Source organism: Haliaeetus leucocephalus, unplaced genomic scaffold, assembly GCF_000737465.1.
Source record: "Haliaeetus leucocephalus isolate CR32 unplaced genomic scaffold, Haliaeetus_leucocephalus-4.0 Scaffold151, whole genome shotgun sequence".
In the NCBI taxonomy this organism is placed as follows: domain Eukaryota; kingdom Metazoa; phylum Chordata; class Aves; order Accipitriformes; family Accipitridae; genus Haliaeetus; species Haliaeetus leucocephalus.
In genome coordinates, this window is record NW_010972587.1 from 12,882,295 (window position 1) to 12,899,599 (window position 17,305).

Here is a 17,305-nt window from a genome sequence, read left to right on the forward strand (position 1 = left end):
ATTCTTGCAACCTGTGTTGAGCCTTTGCTGAAGAGCACTGAGACTTTGTGTTGCTAATCACTAATTTCTAGTGCATGAAGTCTCAACCCTAGATATTACTAGGTAGAACCACATGTGCTATAATTCCTCTGGAATCTTTCCCTAAGTTATCTTGTACTTTCGTTTCCTTTGCAAAGTGAGAGAGCTTAGAAAAGGGCCTGATGATGTTTCCTCGTGCCTTCCATGTGTCCTCCTGTGATTTCTCTTAAATGTTTTCTGACCTTCAGAGCTGATCATAAAAAGGCTTTCATAATTTTACAGTCATTTCTGATTCTTTTTCCAGTTCTACACTTTGTGTCTAAATGCAGTGATTGTGACTGTCAGCTTCTGATTAATGGTTTCTAAAGCCAGGGATTGTGCTGTCAGACAGGTTGAATCTGATTTGTGAAAACTTCAGCTACAGAGGGAAGACTTAATAATAATTGGCTTTCCTAGCTCCCCATCAATTGCTTCATCACTTAAGATTAACCTCTGCAGGAAATCATATCAGCAAAACTGTCTGTCTCTCTTGGTTTAGAGACTTTTATGTATTTAAATATTTCTTCCCATCTGACCACTTCTTTGAGTCATCAAGTGTTGTTATTTTCCTCACATTGTGGATACTTTTGATTAAGAAGTCCATAAATGACTTGTATTCCACCTGCATAAAGGACTGCTGCTCTCTTTTTACAGTCCTGTCATCCGACAATGAGTTGAGTGGGGATGGGAGGACTCTCACATGCTAATAATTGAAGAGGCTGCACATTTATGTGCAATCTGTGTGAGAGCATGTGCTGAAAAGGAAATGCAGCAGAGAAAAAGACAGTTTCTCTTGACAGTCTGAAAGAAAGAGGAAATGAAGGAGAAGCAGGAACATGAATATTGCAGTGTAGGAATAATGTTAGGAGGAAAGATCAACTAAAGGAAGGAATGCTTCCAAGGATGTAAAGACAAATCAACATCAGCTGAAGTGTGAGTAGCTACTCCAGAAAGATCAGTTCGGAGACTAGAAGAGACAAAGAATTTGATTAAAATGAGTTTTCCAAAGACAAAATACAGTTAGTCTCTGTCCACATTTTTATCCTACAAGACCATGACCTCAGGGCAATCAAAATCAAGGACAGGACTACTGTCTGTTCAGTTGGTCTGTGGGCCTAACCAAGCATGACTCCCTCATTCCTGTGCCAATATATTTTTTTATTAATTTTCCGCATGAAATCCTAACCTGAGGCATGGCATCCAGTCTGCTTCTCCTTCTGCAGGCACTGTTCCCACATACCCTCCTCTTCCATTCCGTCTGTCCTTTCCATGGACTCATTTTCCTCACAATTAAACATCTCAGTGTCCTGATTAAGTTATTCTCAGTGACTTCAGTTACATCCTAGTCTTTGTTGAATCCTGATCTTCATAGTTTTGCAACCCTGTTTTTAATACTCTTCTTGATTCTGTAGAAACAGTAAAGTTAATTTCTGTCTCATTGGAGTACTTTTTTTCACCACCAGTGTGTCATAATTTCCACTCTTGCTGGGTAATAAAGCAGAAAATAGCATTCTACAACTATTAATAACTACCAATTTTTCTAAGAAGAGAGAAAAGTTGTCCCTTCAGCAACCTGGACAGAAGTTCTTTCCTTCACATGACAGCAGGGAGAAAAAATTTTTTTAGTTGCTTCCTCTTTTAATGATAGCTCCTTCACTGAGTCATACCCACAGTCCTCTCATTTCAGTTAAAAGATATGTATTATACCAGAAATGTCCAAGAGCCAGAATGGTTCGAGTATGTAGGTTTTCCTTTGCCACTTGCGGTCAAGTGCCAGCACCTACAACACTTGTTTTAAGTCTGTCCCAAGGCATCTCCAGCAGAACATCTGTATCCATGTAGCTGAACAGTGATTTCTCTGCAAGGAGCAGGCTGTGGCACTGGAAATGATTGCTGTTATCGTTTGGCACTAGCAATTCTGTGCTCATCCCTTTTTCCCTGCCTTTTGGCAGCTGAGCTGCCTGACATCACCAGAAATAAGACCTGACTGAAAACATTCCCTGGACATGGTCACCCAGTCTCACTGGCACCTCCCTCTAGCCCATGCTCACCTTGTGTGCAGCCTAGCAGATGAGTTGTGTCCCAGCTGAGAGTAGCTGTGAGCTAAAGGGCAGGGGTGTTGTAACTGGGCAGGTTGTGTGGGTGTTTGACCTGGAGTAATGACTAACAGAATAAATCACACTTTTCTGTGCAGATCTGGACCACTTTAGGTTCTGTCTGCTGCAGCATGCTTTCCCTTTGCACTGCTTCTGCAGTAGCCCTGTCTCTGCTGCCTCTAGAGACACAGCTGTATGCAGACAGACACTGATGTCGCCAGGGGAGGTGTATTTTTTTGTATGATATAAGGCACTCGGCATGATCTGCTGGTGCAAATATGCATTTTAACACTGATTCCTATCCAGTCAAAATCAATCATGCTTACCATGACGACTTACTGAGCAACCTTATCAGATCTCTAGTCACTTACCATTTTGCTTTTAAAGGCATTCCTTTTAAATAAAATGCTTTTTTTAGAACATGCATTGTGATTCTTCCTGGTGTCCTGTCTTTTTTTGGTAATTCACTGAAATAGATTTGCACAAAAGCAGAATACAAAATACACTTTTGGAAATATATAGCTATATATCTTTGATTCTTCAGACATGAGGAATTCTAAATGCTTCATTGTGTAATTAATTAAAATAATCTTTGTTTGAAATAGCTTTAATAATAAATATGCTGAAAATATGCTGTCAGGAGTTTGTAGGTTTCCCATGCCAGGTATTCCCTGTAAGTCAGAATAACATGTGTTTCTTTCCCCAGACAGTGAACATTATCTTTGAAAAAATCCCAGAAAATGAGAGTGGAGATGCCTGTCAAACTATCCAAGTTAATGTTCTGGACTGTGACACCATAGGCCAAGCCAAGGAGAAGAGCCTTCAGGCTTTCCTTAATAAGAATGGCTTTCTCTATGGTCTGCAGATGGATGAAATTGGTCTTGGTAAGAGCATGTCACTGTGTTTTATATTTTCATGGAGTTCACTGGTCTGTCTGTGGAGTTTTCTTGTTAGGAAATCCTACCTTTGGCTTTGATTTTTTTAGCATTTAGGCAGAGCATAGTTTTTGTAAGGAATTTCTAGGGAAATACTAGATCATTTATGCTACCAGTTAGAACATTGGAACTACGTCTGCTTCGCTTCTGCATGGGCTTCAGCATGCAGTTAACAAACGCATGTTATTTATTGAACATGTCTAATTTATCTGTTCCTTTTCTAAGTAAGGTGGCCTGTCCACCTAAGTACAGCTGGTTGATAAATTTTGTCAGCAGGTAAGATGACACATCATGATTACTAAGTACTTTAGTCCCTACCTATTATCCCTCCTACTGCCCTTCCTTCCAACAGGCCTACGTTTGCGTTGATCAGGAGAACCCACAAATATAGTTTATTTACAGTCAGATTAGGTTCATATAATAGTTCACATATGACTCACAAAGATACATACAATATCTATAGATGTAAGTAAAGCCGCTCCAGCAGATGAGTTGAGCTGCCTTTCCTTGTTGGGTTTTCAAGAGCCCAAGGTCAGATAAAAGTCAGTAGTTGCCACCATACCACTTCCCACATGCTCCAGTAGGAAATCTAACAAACTACATTGTTGGCATTTGTCACCTCCTGGACTTGCTCCCTAAGGTGTTGATATTTCCTCACCTTCTCAGATGCTATGTTGGCAAGTGATGATAATTTACATTCATATCTGATGTTTATATCCACCACCAGTACCTGACCACCCTTAAATACTATGTGAATCTTGTACAGCTTGTGAAACCTTTCTTCAAGTCCCAGCGTGCCCGTAACATCAGGCCACGCTTGTGTAACTAGCTAGATTAGGTGAAAGCACCTCCAAAAATTCTGCTTTGACCAACACAGAGTGAGGCACCAATAGCCTGCAGTAATGGAAGCCACCCAGGCTGTCACCCCAGATAAGGAATCTGTAGTGTGGGAGTGCAAAACCACTCTTATGTGACCTAGCACAAGGACAGAGAAACAGCTCAGTTGGGAGCCACTGGTCCAAAAATAATTAGGTGTTGTTTTTCTTTACAAACATCTGTACAGTGAGAATGCCATTGGGATGTAATTGTTTTCTCTTGCTGTCATACTGCAGAACTTGTGTCTGAGGAGCAGCAAAGAGAATTGTTAGATATTGATGGTTCCTCAGAGGTGATGGAGGATGGGATAAGGAAGCTAAATACCATCGGTCATTACGAGGTAAGCACGGAAGCCATACCAATGAATCGAGAAGCAGTTTCTCCCCAACTCCCAAATGCTGTCTGCATAGAATTATCTTGATTGATCAAAATCTTGAAGAGATAGCTGAGCATCGTCAACAGAAGGAAAATGTGTGACACACAACTTTCTTGCCAATGAGTCATGTGTTTTCTGTTACTTTTCAGAGGTTTGCTTGTTGCAGGGTTGCTTGGTTCAAGCATACCAGGTAAACTGTTACTTCTGTTGAGCATTTCAGTTAAAGCAACACCTGATTTCCAGCTGTGAACATTGCCTTGAGTCTTTTCTAGTTTCTGCTGCTGAGGTTTTGTTGCACCATGAGCAATTGTTTACCTCTTCCCACCTCATATTTTGATTATCTGAACAGGTGGTAGTGATACTTATGAAAGCTCATTGGGAGTCAGAATAAAAAAGGACTGATGCATTTGCTTGCTCTTCTTTTGAGACCTCCCGTGTCAGTCTTCTTCCCTTTTTCTCTCTGTTTTTGCTTCCACCTACTGTCACCACTTGTACCACAAGTTTTCCCCTCCATTTCCAATTGCACCTGTCATTTTCAATGCTGCAATAATCTGTCCATCATTGCAACAACACACAAGGCTGCAACTGGTGGCAGAGCCCTTCTGGGTGTAGCACATTGCAAAAGATAGCAAGCAGCATTGCCTGTCTAAGGAGTTTCTACTGGCACTAGTCAGAGGCTGAGGGGCTGGGGTAAAATGTGCAACAGATGATTGGCCTCGGGTGATATGGTAGCTCACATTTTGATGCTTACAGGTAGATTTTGGAAATGAGGTTAGTATGCTGAGTGCTTTTGGTGAGCTTTCTTTGTGCCTCGTTGAATTTGAAAGCCTGGCTCTTAACATGATAATCAGTTTTTATTTATTTAGAAGTTTTGCTGATGAGTGTAGGTCGGTGTCATGCAATGCAGTATGGTGCTGAGAAACCTGAGCCAGCCCTGAACATTGCTGTCTGCATGAGCAAATACAGTGCCATCCACAGAGAGGAACAAAGACGACTAGCAGGACTGTTTGTAGCTTGGGCAGAGCACAAGGCTGCTCAGGTCTGGAGCAAGCTCATTTGGATTCACTTTACAGATTTCTGTAGGCGTTTGTTGCTCTCCGTACCTCCTGGGGAGGCAGCAGTGAACCCAGATGTCCTGAGTCACCATCCAGTGTCTTAAATACAGCTTTTCCTGTGCCTCTCTTGAGTTTTGTGTATAGATTAACATGGGACTTCCTCCACTCCACTTGTAAAGATTTTGTACAAATTAGGACATTGCAGTGTTGCAGTCAGAATCTATGCAGCAAAGGTCAACGTAGATTTGAATCTGATCAGATGTTTGAACTTCTGTCTAATGCGATAATACCCACCCTTCTTACCACAGGCAGCTATTGCAAGTGCTCCCTGATTTTAACTGGCAGCTTTTTGCACTTCCTGAGCTCATGGGTGCCATACCTCATGGCAGATGAGTCTGCTCCAGTTGGTCATTGTCATCTCTGGTATCTTTGTCCCAGCTCTTGTTTTTGTCTGAGGTTTCTACAGGCAGATGCAAGTTAGGTTGGAGGTTCAGTTGTTTTTGCAAAGCTGTAACTACACTAATTATAGCTTAGCAGCTGCCTTATGGAAATCGTGCTGGGTATCTCTGCTAGATATTTTAGTTCACTTTTTCTGACACTGACAAAATAATGTACATTTTAGGCAGAAGCTTAGTGGCGTTTTAGGCAGTGGCTTAGTGGCGAGTGTCAGGCATTAGCATATCTAGTTTATTTTCTTGTATGCATATTAATGCAAAAAGGATTGTGAAGGTGTCTAGTTAGCAAGAAAAAGGAACACTGCATACACAGTGTGAGAGTAGTAACATTGCCTGAGGAATTCTAATGTACATTTCAATAATGCCTAGAGTTTTGTGGCAAGCCTGAATTTTTCTTTTTGTTTGCCAGGCTTAAATGCTAGAAAATAACCAGATTTTTGAAACTGGGAAGTACTATCAAATCTTTTTAAGATACTGGAGCTTGAGGGTTGTGGTGTAAAGGTCCCAGAATCACCAGGGACTTTTGAAAAAGCAGACATTAGTTTCTACACTGATTTTTAAAATGCACAAGTAGGGGATGTTTGAGTTTTTGTGTGGTGTTTCTGAAGGGAAAAAAATTCACTGTACTCTTACTAGACTTTCATGTGTCTCTGACTTTGTGCTCCTTTTGCTCTTAATTTTTTGCTCCTAGTAGGGTTACTGATCTGATTATTTATGAGGTCTGCACTATGGTTTGCATGAGAATAACCATAAGCCTTGACAAGAAAGTTGCTGTCCTATGGATGATGTCCTATGACATCATGATGTCCTATTTCCCATGCAAGAAGAGAGCTGGAGAACCGCTTTCAGATCTGCTCTCCAGTCACAGATCTCCAATTTCTCAACCTGTAGCAGCATCGCGCATTCCAGGAGCAGGCACAGTCCCAGAGAGCGAATTTGAATGCGTGATCCAGAGAGCTCACTGACAAGAACTGGATTATAGGGAGGACAGGGAGCCCAGAGAACAAGGAAGAGGCATAGAGCCACACTATTCCATCTTCTGTTTTGCAAAGTAGCTGTACTCCATGTTGTGTGGATCTGAACAGATCTCCCCTGTCCCTGTTTGTCCCCCTCAGTAACGTAGCTGACAAAGGTGTTTTGAGGTGCCCATGGGAGCAGCCCACCGTGAAAATTTATTTAGGCAGCAGGACACAAAAATAAGGGCTTGCTTTTTTTTTTAATTGGATCACACTGAAAGAAACAGCAAGTATGTCTGCTGCAGTAATGATAAAGGGAAAGCATATTCCACTTTTTTTTTTTCCACTAAAAGCATCATTTGTACCAGAAATAAAACCTGAAGTAGGGGCTTGGATCATGGCTGCACTGCACCAACGCCTCTGGTTCCTGGAGGGAAGCACGGTTCTTCCTCCAAGCTCTGCCCATCTCCCTCAGGACAGGAGCCAACACACTTCAGCATTGAGCTGCTCTCTTGCTTCTTGGAGAGGGAGTTGAAGCAGTGTTTTGCCCACACCGCTCTGGGAGGGGGTAAGCTGCTGGGTAGCCCTGTTCCTGTTTACCTATCTTCAGGGCCAAGTAGGAGGACTCTCTAGGTGTTTGTGTCACCTCACAAGCTAGCCTTAGAGCATATTCCTACTTGCAGTGTCATTTTAAAGTGCTCTGTGTTATCTGAAAGAGCTCTGAAACACTGTATGATAAATGGAAACACTGCAAAAAATCATACTTATAAAATAGATTGCATTTACTTTCCAGGAGCAAGTGTAAGTGCAGATTTCTTTGGCACAAGACACAGCTTTTGATAGAGTATCTTAATGTTTAAACTGGTTTCTCACACAAGGCTGGCTGCCAAGGTTTAAAAAACACTTAAATTATTTTGGCAAAGATCCCTTCCTAGAACTGGCCAGTTGTTTTTGTAATTATAGAGGGAAGTACACTAGCACTTGGCAAGACCCAACATTTGACAGCAGAGCAGTGGTGTAGTTCTCAGTGGGAACCGTTTTTGAGTTACTCTTTGACAATAAAAGCATGACCTGCCAGTTTCTTTTAAAGATAATAGTTACCATCCTGGCAGCCCTATAAATTCAGGGAAGGAAGGGGGTAGATTTTTACTAGAAATCCCAAGGTAGCTAGATACAGATCTTGACCTTACAGTCCACGGGGTGTAAATATTTTGCTCAGTTTGAAAATAGTTCTTGGGAGCACCAGGCTAGACCCTCAACATGGCCCCACCGTAAGGCATGGGGGAACTGGACTGAGCTGGAAGAAAGGGGGCTGAAGAGAAATCATTCTTGTGTTCTCCTCCCTGCCTCACCTTCCCATAAGATCCTATTGCACTGGAGCCAGAGAATTCAACCTGGGCAATCTGTAGAAAGGTGGGTGCAAGAATTATAGAATCGTAGAATCGTTTAGGTTAAGAAGCAGCACAAAGCAGTACATGAAAACAAAAATGGCCAAATAGGGGCCGAACCAGAAAAACCAAAGAAAGGGAAAAGTCTGAAAGGCCAGTTTGTCGGAAGAACTGCCTTCCCACCTTGCCAGGTAAGGCTAATAAACTGCAACTGCTGCCCATGCCTGAAAGCCTGGCCCTGGCTGCCTGCTGAGAGCTGTGCACACCATGGTGGGAACAAAGCGGGCTGGCAAGCTCCTGCGCTGCCACGGACTTAAGGACAGAGGAAATGAAACTGAGGGTTTCGTGAATTGTAGACACTTTTGTTTCAGCATATGTTTGTTTTTGCTTTCAGATTTCAAATGGAGCAACCATAAAAGTCTTTAAAAAGAAGGCAAATACCCGATCAGGTAACAAAGGGACTGCAACCTATTTAATCTTTCGTGGAGAATGGGCTGGGAATGCAGAGAGCTGAGTTATGACAGGTTGTATCTTGGTCAATAGGAGGTCAGAAAACTTGGCACTTTGATATAGCTGGGCCAAATGAAGAGCCATGTTACCCTGGCTCTGGGCCTCTGGCAGGTACAGTGGGCCTAGGAGGAGGGAAGAAGACAAAGGAAAGAAGGACAGAAGGACTTAGAGTCCTCAGCAAATGAATGCTTAAAGATACAGACTCACAGGCAGGAAAGCAGGGCAGGGAAGCCCAGGTGACACAAAGTGCTGACTGGTGAGACCAACACAGGGAGCATGCCCTGGCATAACACAAAACCACAGTTTTGGAATTTTCCTTATTCTCTTGACAGTGTTTCTGAAAACTTTGACTCGGCTGTCTCAACAGCAGGTCAAGAGTTAAAGGGTGCTTAGAAGGGGTCAGTTCATCTCACCTACCCCTGTGATGTAGGTTGCTCCAGCCCAGCTGGTGGCTTGGGGAAGGTGGACTTTCTGCAGCCCCTGGGCAGAAACAGACGCTCCTAGCCTGTGATTCACCTCCCCATCAAAGTGGACATCTAAAGTTAGGAGAGATGTGTCCCTGAGGTGCAAGTCCCTGGGATGGCATTGCTCTCTCCCTCAGCAAGACCAGGGTTGTCTGTTCTCAGCCGTTGCTTTCAAGCCTGACCTCAGCCAGCCTGCACTGAGTGCTCTTACAGACTAAACCAATGCCATCGTCTCATCTGCTGTCTGTTGTCCTCCTTTCAGAGGAGCTGCGATTTGCTACCAGCTTACCCCAGCAGCAGATGATGATGCCCTAGCTTAGTGGTCTGAGCTACAGGTTGGCACTGGGGAGGTGAACCAGGACCTGTGCATTTCTTAGAGGCTTCCCCCACGCTGCAGGCAGGAAAGCATGACACCCAGCCTGCTTGCTCGGCATCCTGGCATGCACCCTGCCCAGAGCCCAGCAGAATTCACAAGCTTGTAGCTGTGTGTTTCATTAATGCCTGTTTGCTCTCTGCTTTCTGGTATTTAGATGTGGAGTACTCCGATGAACACTGTCATTTGGTGAGTTCAGTCATTACACTGTTAAGTGGTAGATTTAATGCTAAGCTGTATTTGTATCTGCGTAATCTCTCTAATCTCTTCACAACAGATTTTACCAGACTCTGAAGCAAACAAAGATGTGAAAGGAACAGGTCACAAAGGAAAGCAAAAATTCAAAGTGAAAGAAATGTATCTGACAAAGCTTCTGTCAACAAAGGTAAACTGTAAAGCCTTATTTTGGGGGAGGGCTGATGTTAGGCTTGGCTAGTTTGGCACAACAGAAATAGAAATTAAAGCAGAAATTACGCAGACTTCCTGCATGTATATCAAATGTTAAATAAAAAGGTAGCCTACAAAAATGACTGTGCTAACTATGGATTATAACCATTTGCAGTGATAGATACATTTCGCGTGTTCTAATGCTAGAGTTCTAAAATTGTCTATTACTTGCCCTCTCTATCTCCTCAGTAAGCACAACCTTTTTTCTCAGGTTAAAGAAAAAAGGTAGTTACTGAGCTTACAGAAAATGAGTTTTGCCACTGAGTCCCATAGAGCTAGAACGATTCCTCTTGGAGAGACAGCTTTCAGTCAACAAACTCCTCACCCTCTACTACAGTTTGCCCAGCTTAGAGACAACTTCCAAGGCCTGAGTTTCACAACATGCTGCCCATGAAATGAAATAATCTTTTAGGGTCTCAAATTAAGCATACAAAATAACTACATAAATTTTAAAAACAAGGTCCTTAGGATTTATAATACAATTACCTTATTTATACAATGTGCATTCCTTAGGAATAAGCCCTGCTCACTCCCTCCAGTAATGTCATCTTGTTTCTGACTTACTCAAAAGGGTTATAAAAACTCTTTGCAACAGCATAATACTTAAAATATTAATCAGTGCACAACACTGAGAGCTGTGCGATACAAGAGCCCTGAAGGGATGATGATTGTGGGCTTCTTGCATTTAAAAATCTATCAATCATTATTTAATTAGATTGTTGATAGCATCTGAAGTAATTTGGGACACTACCCAAAGTGAGAGTGAAGACTGGTCATTTCTCATTAGCTGTGGAAACTAAAATAAGCCCTTAGGAATTGCTGGAGTAAACCAGTAATATCTTATGGTGGAAGACTGAAGTACAAAAGAAAAGATCAGGCTCTAAGAAACAGTCCTTTTAAAGGGCTTTAAATTAATCGTCTCTTTCTCCGAAGTAGGATAGTGGTCTGAACAACGGTGCTATGATATCCTTCACTGTGGAATTCCACCCATGATATGCCGTGCACTAAAGGAAATTGCATCGAACCATGTCTCCCTCACCCATACACGCACACAGACACAACTGCAGCGTTCACCACGTGAAATGAACTGGCCAGTAGCGCATCGAGGCCCTGGGATGCACTTAAATCCTTCTCGTTGAGAGAAGATTGGGCTGAACTGAGCTTCAGAACAGATGTGAAGAAAAAAAACGCAGAACAGCGTTTTGCTTTGTTTGCCTCTACTTATGAATACTCTGTGCTGATGTCAGTGAGTCCATCAGTAACTAAGTCCTTGCTTTTGTGAGCCAAATAGCTTCACTTCTGGATCAGAAATACCCAGTTTCAGTTCTTCTCTCTAATACTAGTGTCTTTGTATGCCACCCAAAGCTGTTATCCTAGAATTAGATCGAGCGCCACAGTCACTTGACTGTGAAGTGTTGATGAGCACATGTGTTCAACATGTGTCGCAGATGGCACCACAAAGACCAGTGCCCTAGAAAACTGGTTAAACTCCTTTTGCTCACCTCCCTCTTCCAGTCACAAGTTCGAAATGCCTTTACCAAGGGTGCCAACAGTATCCAAACAGTTGATGTTGTCTTTGTTGGAACGAGCGATTCCTTCCACCTACGATTTATCACAAAGTTCACCACAATTCTCCTGAAGTGATAGGATGTGTGACATTTGAAAGCAGCTCATTATGGTGTATTTGTAGTTTCATTTTTGTTATTGACTGTCTTGTTTGCCAATAACCTATGGCCTAGATGTTTACCACAAGCGTATTGTAATTTCTGTGTGTGGTTGCCTTGCGGCAAGCTCAGCTCTCTGAGACAAGAAATCCTACTCTTCTCTTGTGTAATAGTAGCACTATTCATTTTCTTACTTTTCAGGTTGCAATTCATTCAGTTGTTGAAAAGCTCTTTAGGAGCATTTGGAGTTTACCCAACAATAAAGCACCCGTTGCCATCAAGTACTTTTTTGACTTTCTGGATGCCCAGGCTGAGAGCAAAAAAATTACTGACCCTGATGTGGTCCATATATGGAAAACCAACAGGTATGCCTATATGATATGCGCAGGAGTGCATGCACTCTCTGAAAATGTAATGTTGCAAAGATGGAACAAGTCACCTGTGATCAGAAGAATAAGATTTTGGCATGTCTGGGTGAAGATGTGGTTTGGCTTTGTGGATCCTAGTAATTTTAGCATATTGATTGGATACTGATACAAACCACCATAGCTTCCAGGACTTCAAAGTCTGCACACTGACTTCACACTCAGAAAGAAGTACCTGCAGGTTGAGAGCATTATTTGAAGAGGGAAGGGTGACTAACTGATGTGTTTGCTCTGTAGTCTTTGTTCCCTGATCCGTTTTTTACGTGAATAAGCAGCCCAGAAACGTGCTTCTTTCCATGAGTGCAGTGCAATTAAACTGCCATTTTAAAGCATTTGTGCTACCTGAGTAGTTAATTTTAAAGATGCTTGTTCTTTCTCTCTCTAGTCTTCCTCTTCGCTTCTGGGTGAACATACTGAAGAATCCACAATTTGTCTTTGATATTAAGAAGACTTCACATATAGATGGCTGTTTGTCTGTAATCGCACAAGCTTTCATGGATGCCTTTTCTCTAGCAGAACAGACACTGGGGAAGGTAATGCTGCCCTTCCAGTCTTTTGCTAACTTCTCAAGCAATGTCTTTTGCAACTGTATAATGATTTAGGGGATGAAGTCCTGGATCTGATGACATTAGGGGCCAAACTATCAGTGGTGTAATTAAGCTGGGTTTCCATTCCTTGTTGCTCCATCTCATGTGACTGAAGAATTCACTGGAGTAGTCAGATACAGCTACTAGAATGCCATATTGATAGTTAACTGCTGCTTGTCTTCTCTGCAGTTAGTTTCTGCAAAATGTGTTTATAGAATTTGTGGAAGAGGGTGGAAATGGTAAGATTTTAAGGAAGTTTTAAAGAATTTTTAAACACCGGTCTTAAAAGTATTAACGTTATTTGATAAGTAGTCCAAATTTTGTCTGCCACACACCAATGTGCAGAAAACACACAGTAAGCTCCTGGGAGATATAAGAACACTTGAAAGAGCTCTGAAGTTTGAAACAGTTCCTTTCACATCTATGAGCTGGTCTGTTTTTATATGCAAAATTATTTGCTGGAGCAATGAGTCCAGAAATCTTACATTCAAAAGCTCTTTAGTACAGTGTCCAGAACTCTGGGGATCAGGAATGCTTCGTTTTTCCCAAGGATATTTTCCTTTTCTTTGGACCAAAGCAGAAAGCATTTGTTCAGGTTCATACTACCAGGAAAAACAGGCTAGAGATTTTTTAGCCTAAAAAAAACTCATATAAAAATGGACTAATTTCCTATGTGCTCTGAACCAACTGCTTATCTGTTAAACGTAGATAACAAATAATGTGCTTATTTAACTTATTTTAGGAGTGAAGTGCCATGAATTAAAACTAATCACATCACTTGATGGAAAAACTGCAAATGGTCTCTTAGGTTTCTGTGCTTAACATCCGATGTGAAGTACTGTTGATACAACAGCTCCCATTAGCCATGTGAAAAGGGATGCTGAAACCTGATAAAGGTTTGCAATGCAGTAAACATCTTGTGGCCTTTTAGTACTATAATGTATTTACTTTCAGATTTTTAGCATTTTATCCTAAAACATTCTTTAGCCACTTAGAAAACAAACATTTAAATTATTTCATCACACAGTGGAAACAGTAGTGACAAGATATCACATGGTTGTGTCATTTATTCCCCAGAATTTAAACTAGAGCAGTGACAGGAAACTACCAGCCCCCACTTTTACATTCTGAAAACACAGTTTCCAGGTGGGGCTTTGGCTCCTACCACAAACATAAGCATTTACATTCTCGGATGAGCCTCACGCTGCCTGGTAGGTCAGTGCTGACCTGGGTTGTTGAAGCCCCGGGGAAAAGAATAAATCCCTTTGGCTGTGCATGCCTGGCAGTCAGCTCTCCATGCCCTCGAACCCCCGAGCGAAAGGAGTAGTAGGGACCAAAGAGTTTCAGGGGAACCTCTGCCAGGACAGGATCTAGCAAGGCTCTCTGGCATGTTACCCTAGGGGAACTTTCCACAGCACTGCTGTATCCTGTACGTTAAATAGGGTATCGGCCTCAAGCCCTTTGGTTCAGCTTTCACAATCTTTCAGGTCCCGGGAGGGGTGAGGAGGAAGGAAGAAAGAAAACTACATCTAAGGGACAAATGTTCATCACTCCTGATACCAGTAGAAATAATAATATGGCAACTGTCATGAAACACAATGCACTGTTACTGAGGTCCTGCGTCTGTTCTTCATCTTTATTTCATAACCTTGATTCCTTGCATATAATCACCGCAAAGAGAAATGAGTCACACAGAGAACAGACACAATTAGATGCAATTAACTATGTGGAGGTGGAACCTTAGGAAATCTGTGCTGTGAAAATTGACAAGGCTTCAAATGTTTTCTTTTAAGGAAGCACCAACAAATAAACTTCTCTATGCTAAGGACATTCCGCTCTACAAGAAGGAGGTGAAAGCGTACTATAAAGCCATCAGGGATCTGCCTCCACTGACCACTTCAGAGGTTGAAGAATTTCTAACTCAGGAATCTAAGGTATGGTTGAGAAGCAGCAACTTCATTTGCTTTTATGTTAAGTTTTTTAAAAAGGAGAACTATCTGACCAGAACTGTTTTCTGTTTTAGAAACATGAAAATGAATTTAATGAGAAAGTGGCCTTGATTGAAATCTACAAATACGTAGTGAAATATTATGATGAGGTAAGCATGTCTGCTATTCCTGCTTAACCCCTTAATGTTAACTTGCTGCCTCAGGCTGGAAAGTTGGGCTCGACAAAGTAACCAGGGGCTGGCCTGGTGTGTGACTTACTGGATTCCACTCCAGCGACAGCCCCTCGGTGTCGGAGCCGCAGCTGCTCCTCCCGCTGAGCTTGGGGGGACCAGAGCAGTGCGGCCCCCGAGGCAGCTGGAGCCCCCACCTCTCAGAGGGGTCACAGGCCAAAGGTCTGTAAATGCACCTGTACTGTCACCACTCTGATTCACAGGGACAGTAGCAACAAAATCTTCCGTGCAGTTTCGAAAGAGTTCCTATCTAGTCTAGACTTCTTGTTTTACTGTGTGTGCAGAGTATCTGCTAATGCCTGTCACAACTCCGGTGCATGCGCTCCATTTCCCTCCCAATTCAGAAATCAGATTAGACTGTAGCACCAGGCCTTTCGATTTAACAGTCAGTACAAACACCTCAACGGGGCACACTCAGCCTTACAGCAAGAGGTCTCTGCTCCTTTCCCATCACAGCCCTCTTACGCTCTGCTCTAATAGTCTTTCTCTTAAAGAAAAGAAGCTATAGCTTCCAGTCCCTGCTATTGCTAACAAAAGAAATCTTTTCTCAACTGCAAGCACTTAGTCACAGGCTACCTCTAAGCTGCTTTGTAAGAAAATCCCTGCCCTCCGCTTTGCATGATAGGATTCTCCACTCCATTTTGCTCGGCAGCATCCTTGACAGAGGCTGCGTGTGCCTGCGCAGGGACGCAGATAAGAGCCAGCTGGGGGGGTGTTGCCTGAAGGCCTCCTTACCGCTTGCAGCAGGTTGTCTGGGTCTCCCAGCAACCAGACCTTTCTCTCTTTCATCCCCAGCAGCACAGCATCAGCACTTGCTGTAATCATCCAGCTCTCAGTCACCCGTTAGCTAGCTTACCACTTCTGGTCTCTAATATCTCAAATTATCTGGGATGGCATCAAATCTTTGCCTCTTAAAAAAGCTTGGGATGATGCTCAGAATGGCACTACACTTTATTAAGCTCATTAGAATTGTTGACAGAGGAGACTTCAGAACACTTTCTAATCTTAGGGCCCATTTTTGCGTTTTTGAAGCTAGTACTGGCTAAACTTACCCCATCCTTAGAAGAAAACCCTCCCTCTGCTCTTCCCTCTCTGGCTTTTGACTGGGAGCAGCTAAACCTCATTCATTGTTTGCTGAGACCTCAGTCACTTTGTAGAGTTGCCAGCAAAGAGTTTTCAGACAGCAGTAGTGCTCCTTCCTATCACCTGGGCCCGTGCCAAGTGGGCCAGTTAGAGGAAGAGAAGCAGTTTATTGCCCTCAGTTTATAGGGCAGAGGAAGAGAAATAAAATACCATTTGCAAATCTGCTCTCGGGTAAAACTGGAGCACTGGCCTTGCCTTGTACATCAAGAGATGAGCATGTGTTGGATTTGTTTTGGTATTCTTGCTTGGCTGTGTCATTCTTTTGTGGAAGTGTTGCAAATCCTGTAATCACAATGACTTGAAAGGAAAACTACCAAAATAAAGTGTTCAAGTCAGAATAGAATGTTTACATATAGGCAGGCATTCAGATGGATTTTTCTGCCACTAGTTGTTGGAATGCAGAAAAGCAGGCTTTAAAAACAGCAAGTAAAATAAGCACTAAAAAAATTATTCTCTTTTTTGCTAATTGTTAACAGATTGTCAGCAAACTTGAACGAGAACGGGGGTTTGAAGAAGTCCAGAAACAGCTCCAGCAAGTAAAAGTGCTATTTGATGAAAAGAAAAAATGCAAATGGCTTTGAGCAGAGCACTGACTCACAGCGTCACTGTGGGGGATTTTAAATAAGCGCTGCTGCTCCCCAAACTGTTTTGACTGACTATATGTACAGGGTTTGAAACATTTGGACACTCTTCTCCACTCTGACCATTCCAAGTAATATCTACATTTGGGAATGAAGTACGGGCAGGGGTAGATATTCAAACGTGGGCATGTGAAAGCAAAAGTGAGTCTAGTGTTGGCTGGGCCAGCATTTTTAGGTACTTGAACACATGTACCTTTTGGTTCAACAATACTGCCTAAAAGTAAGCTTTCTGCTTACTTAAAAACAAGATTGCAGGAGATGTGCAAACCACATTGCAAGGTCAGAGTTGCCCATGTGAACTTGTAAGTTGCTTAGCTCTTTTTTTTTTTAAGAGAGAAAGCTGATGTTTTGCCACATCCTTTCAGCAGCCTTGGCAAACTGTGAGGATGAGCTCCGGCTTCAGAATACGGGTCAGCTGCAGTTTCCTTCCTTCCAGACAAATATACACTGGTTCCTGTTCGGGAAAAGAAAAAAAAAAACAAACCAGCACCAAAGTGACACTTAGGACAAGTGCGTTTAGCAGAAAAAGTGGGTCTGAGGTTTGAAGGCCAAATGCCCCATGGCAGGACTTGACTTACCTTCCTGAGGTTAGAAATTCCACCTGCAAAGTGAAGCCAACCACTGAGCGGGGTGGAGCAGGGAGGCTTTTGGAGAAAGGCGCTAGGCTGGCATCAGTCT

General features: G+C 42.6%; 1 protein-coding gene across 1 annotated transcript in view; it reads left to right on the forward strand.

Moving 5' to 3' along the window:
• PLXNC1 (plexin C1) overlaps nt 1-17,058 on the forward strand; it is a 75,861-nt gene extending 58,803 nt beyond the window's left edge. Inside the window, exons 23-32 of the mRNA XM_010561980.1 lie at nt 2,860-3,037; nt 4,201-4,304; nt 8,589-8,643; nt 9,699-9,730; nt 9,819-9,926; nt 11,854-12,017; nt 12,463-12,610; nt 14,458-14,598; nt 14,688-14,762; nt 16,463-17,058. Coding sequence (XP_010560282.1) covers nt 2,860-3,037; nt 4,201-4,304; nt 8,589-8,643; nt 9,699-9,730; nt 9,819-9,926; nt 11,854-12,017; nt 12,463-12,610; nt 14,458-14,598; nt 14,688-14,762; nt 16,463-16,567 — 1,110 coding nt within the window. The 3' untranslated portion in view covers nt 16,568-17,058. The remainder of the gene's footprint in view (nt 1-2,859; nt 3,038-4,200; nt 4,305-8,588; nt 8,644-9,698; nt 9,731-9,818; nt 9,927-11,853; nt 12,018-12,462; nt 12,611-14,457; nt 14,599-14,687; nt 14,763-16,462) is intronic.
• The last annotated feature ends 247 nt before the right edge of the window (nt 17,059-17,305 follow it).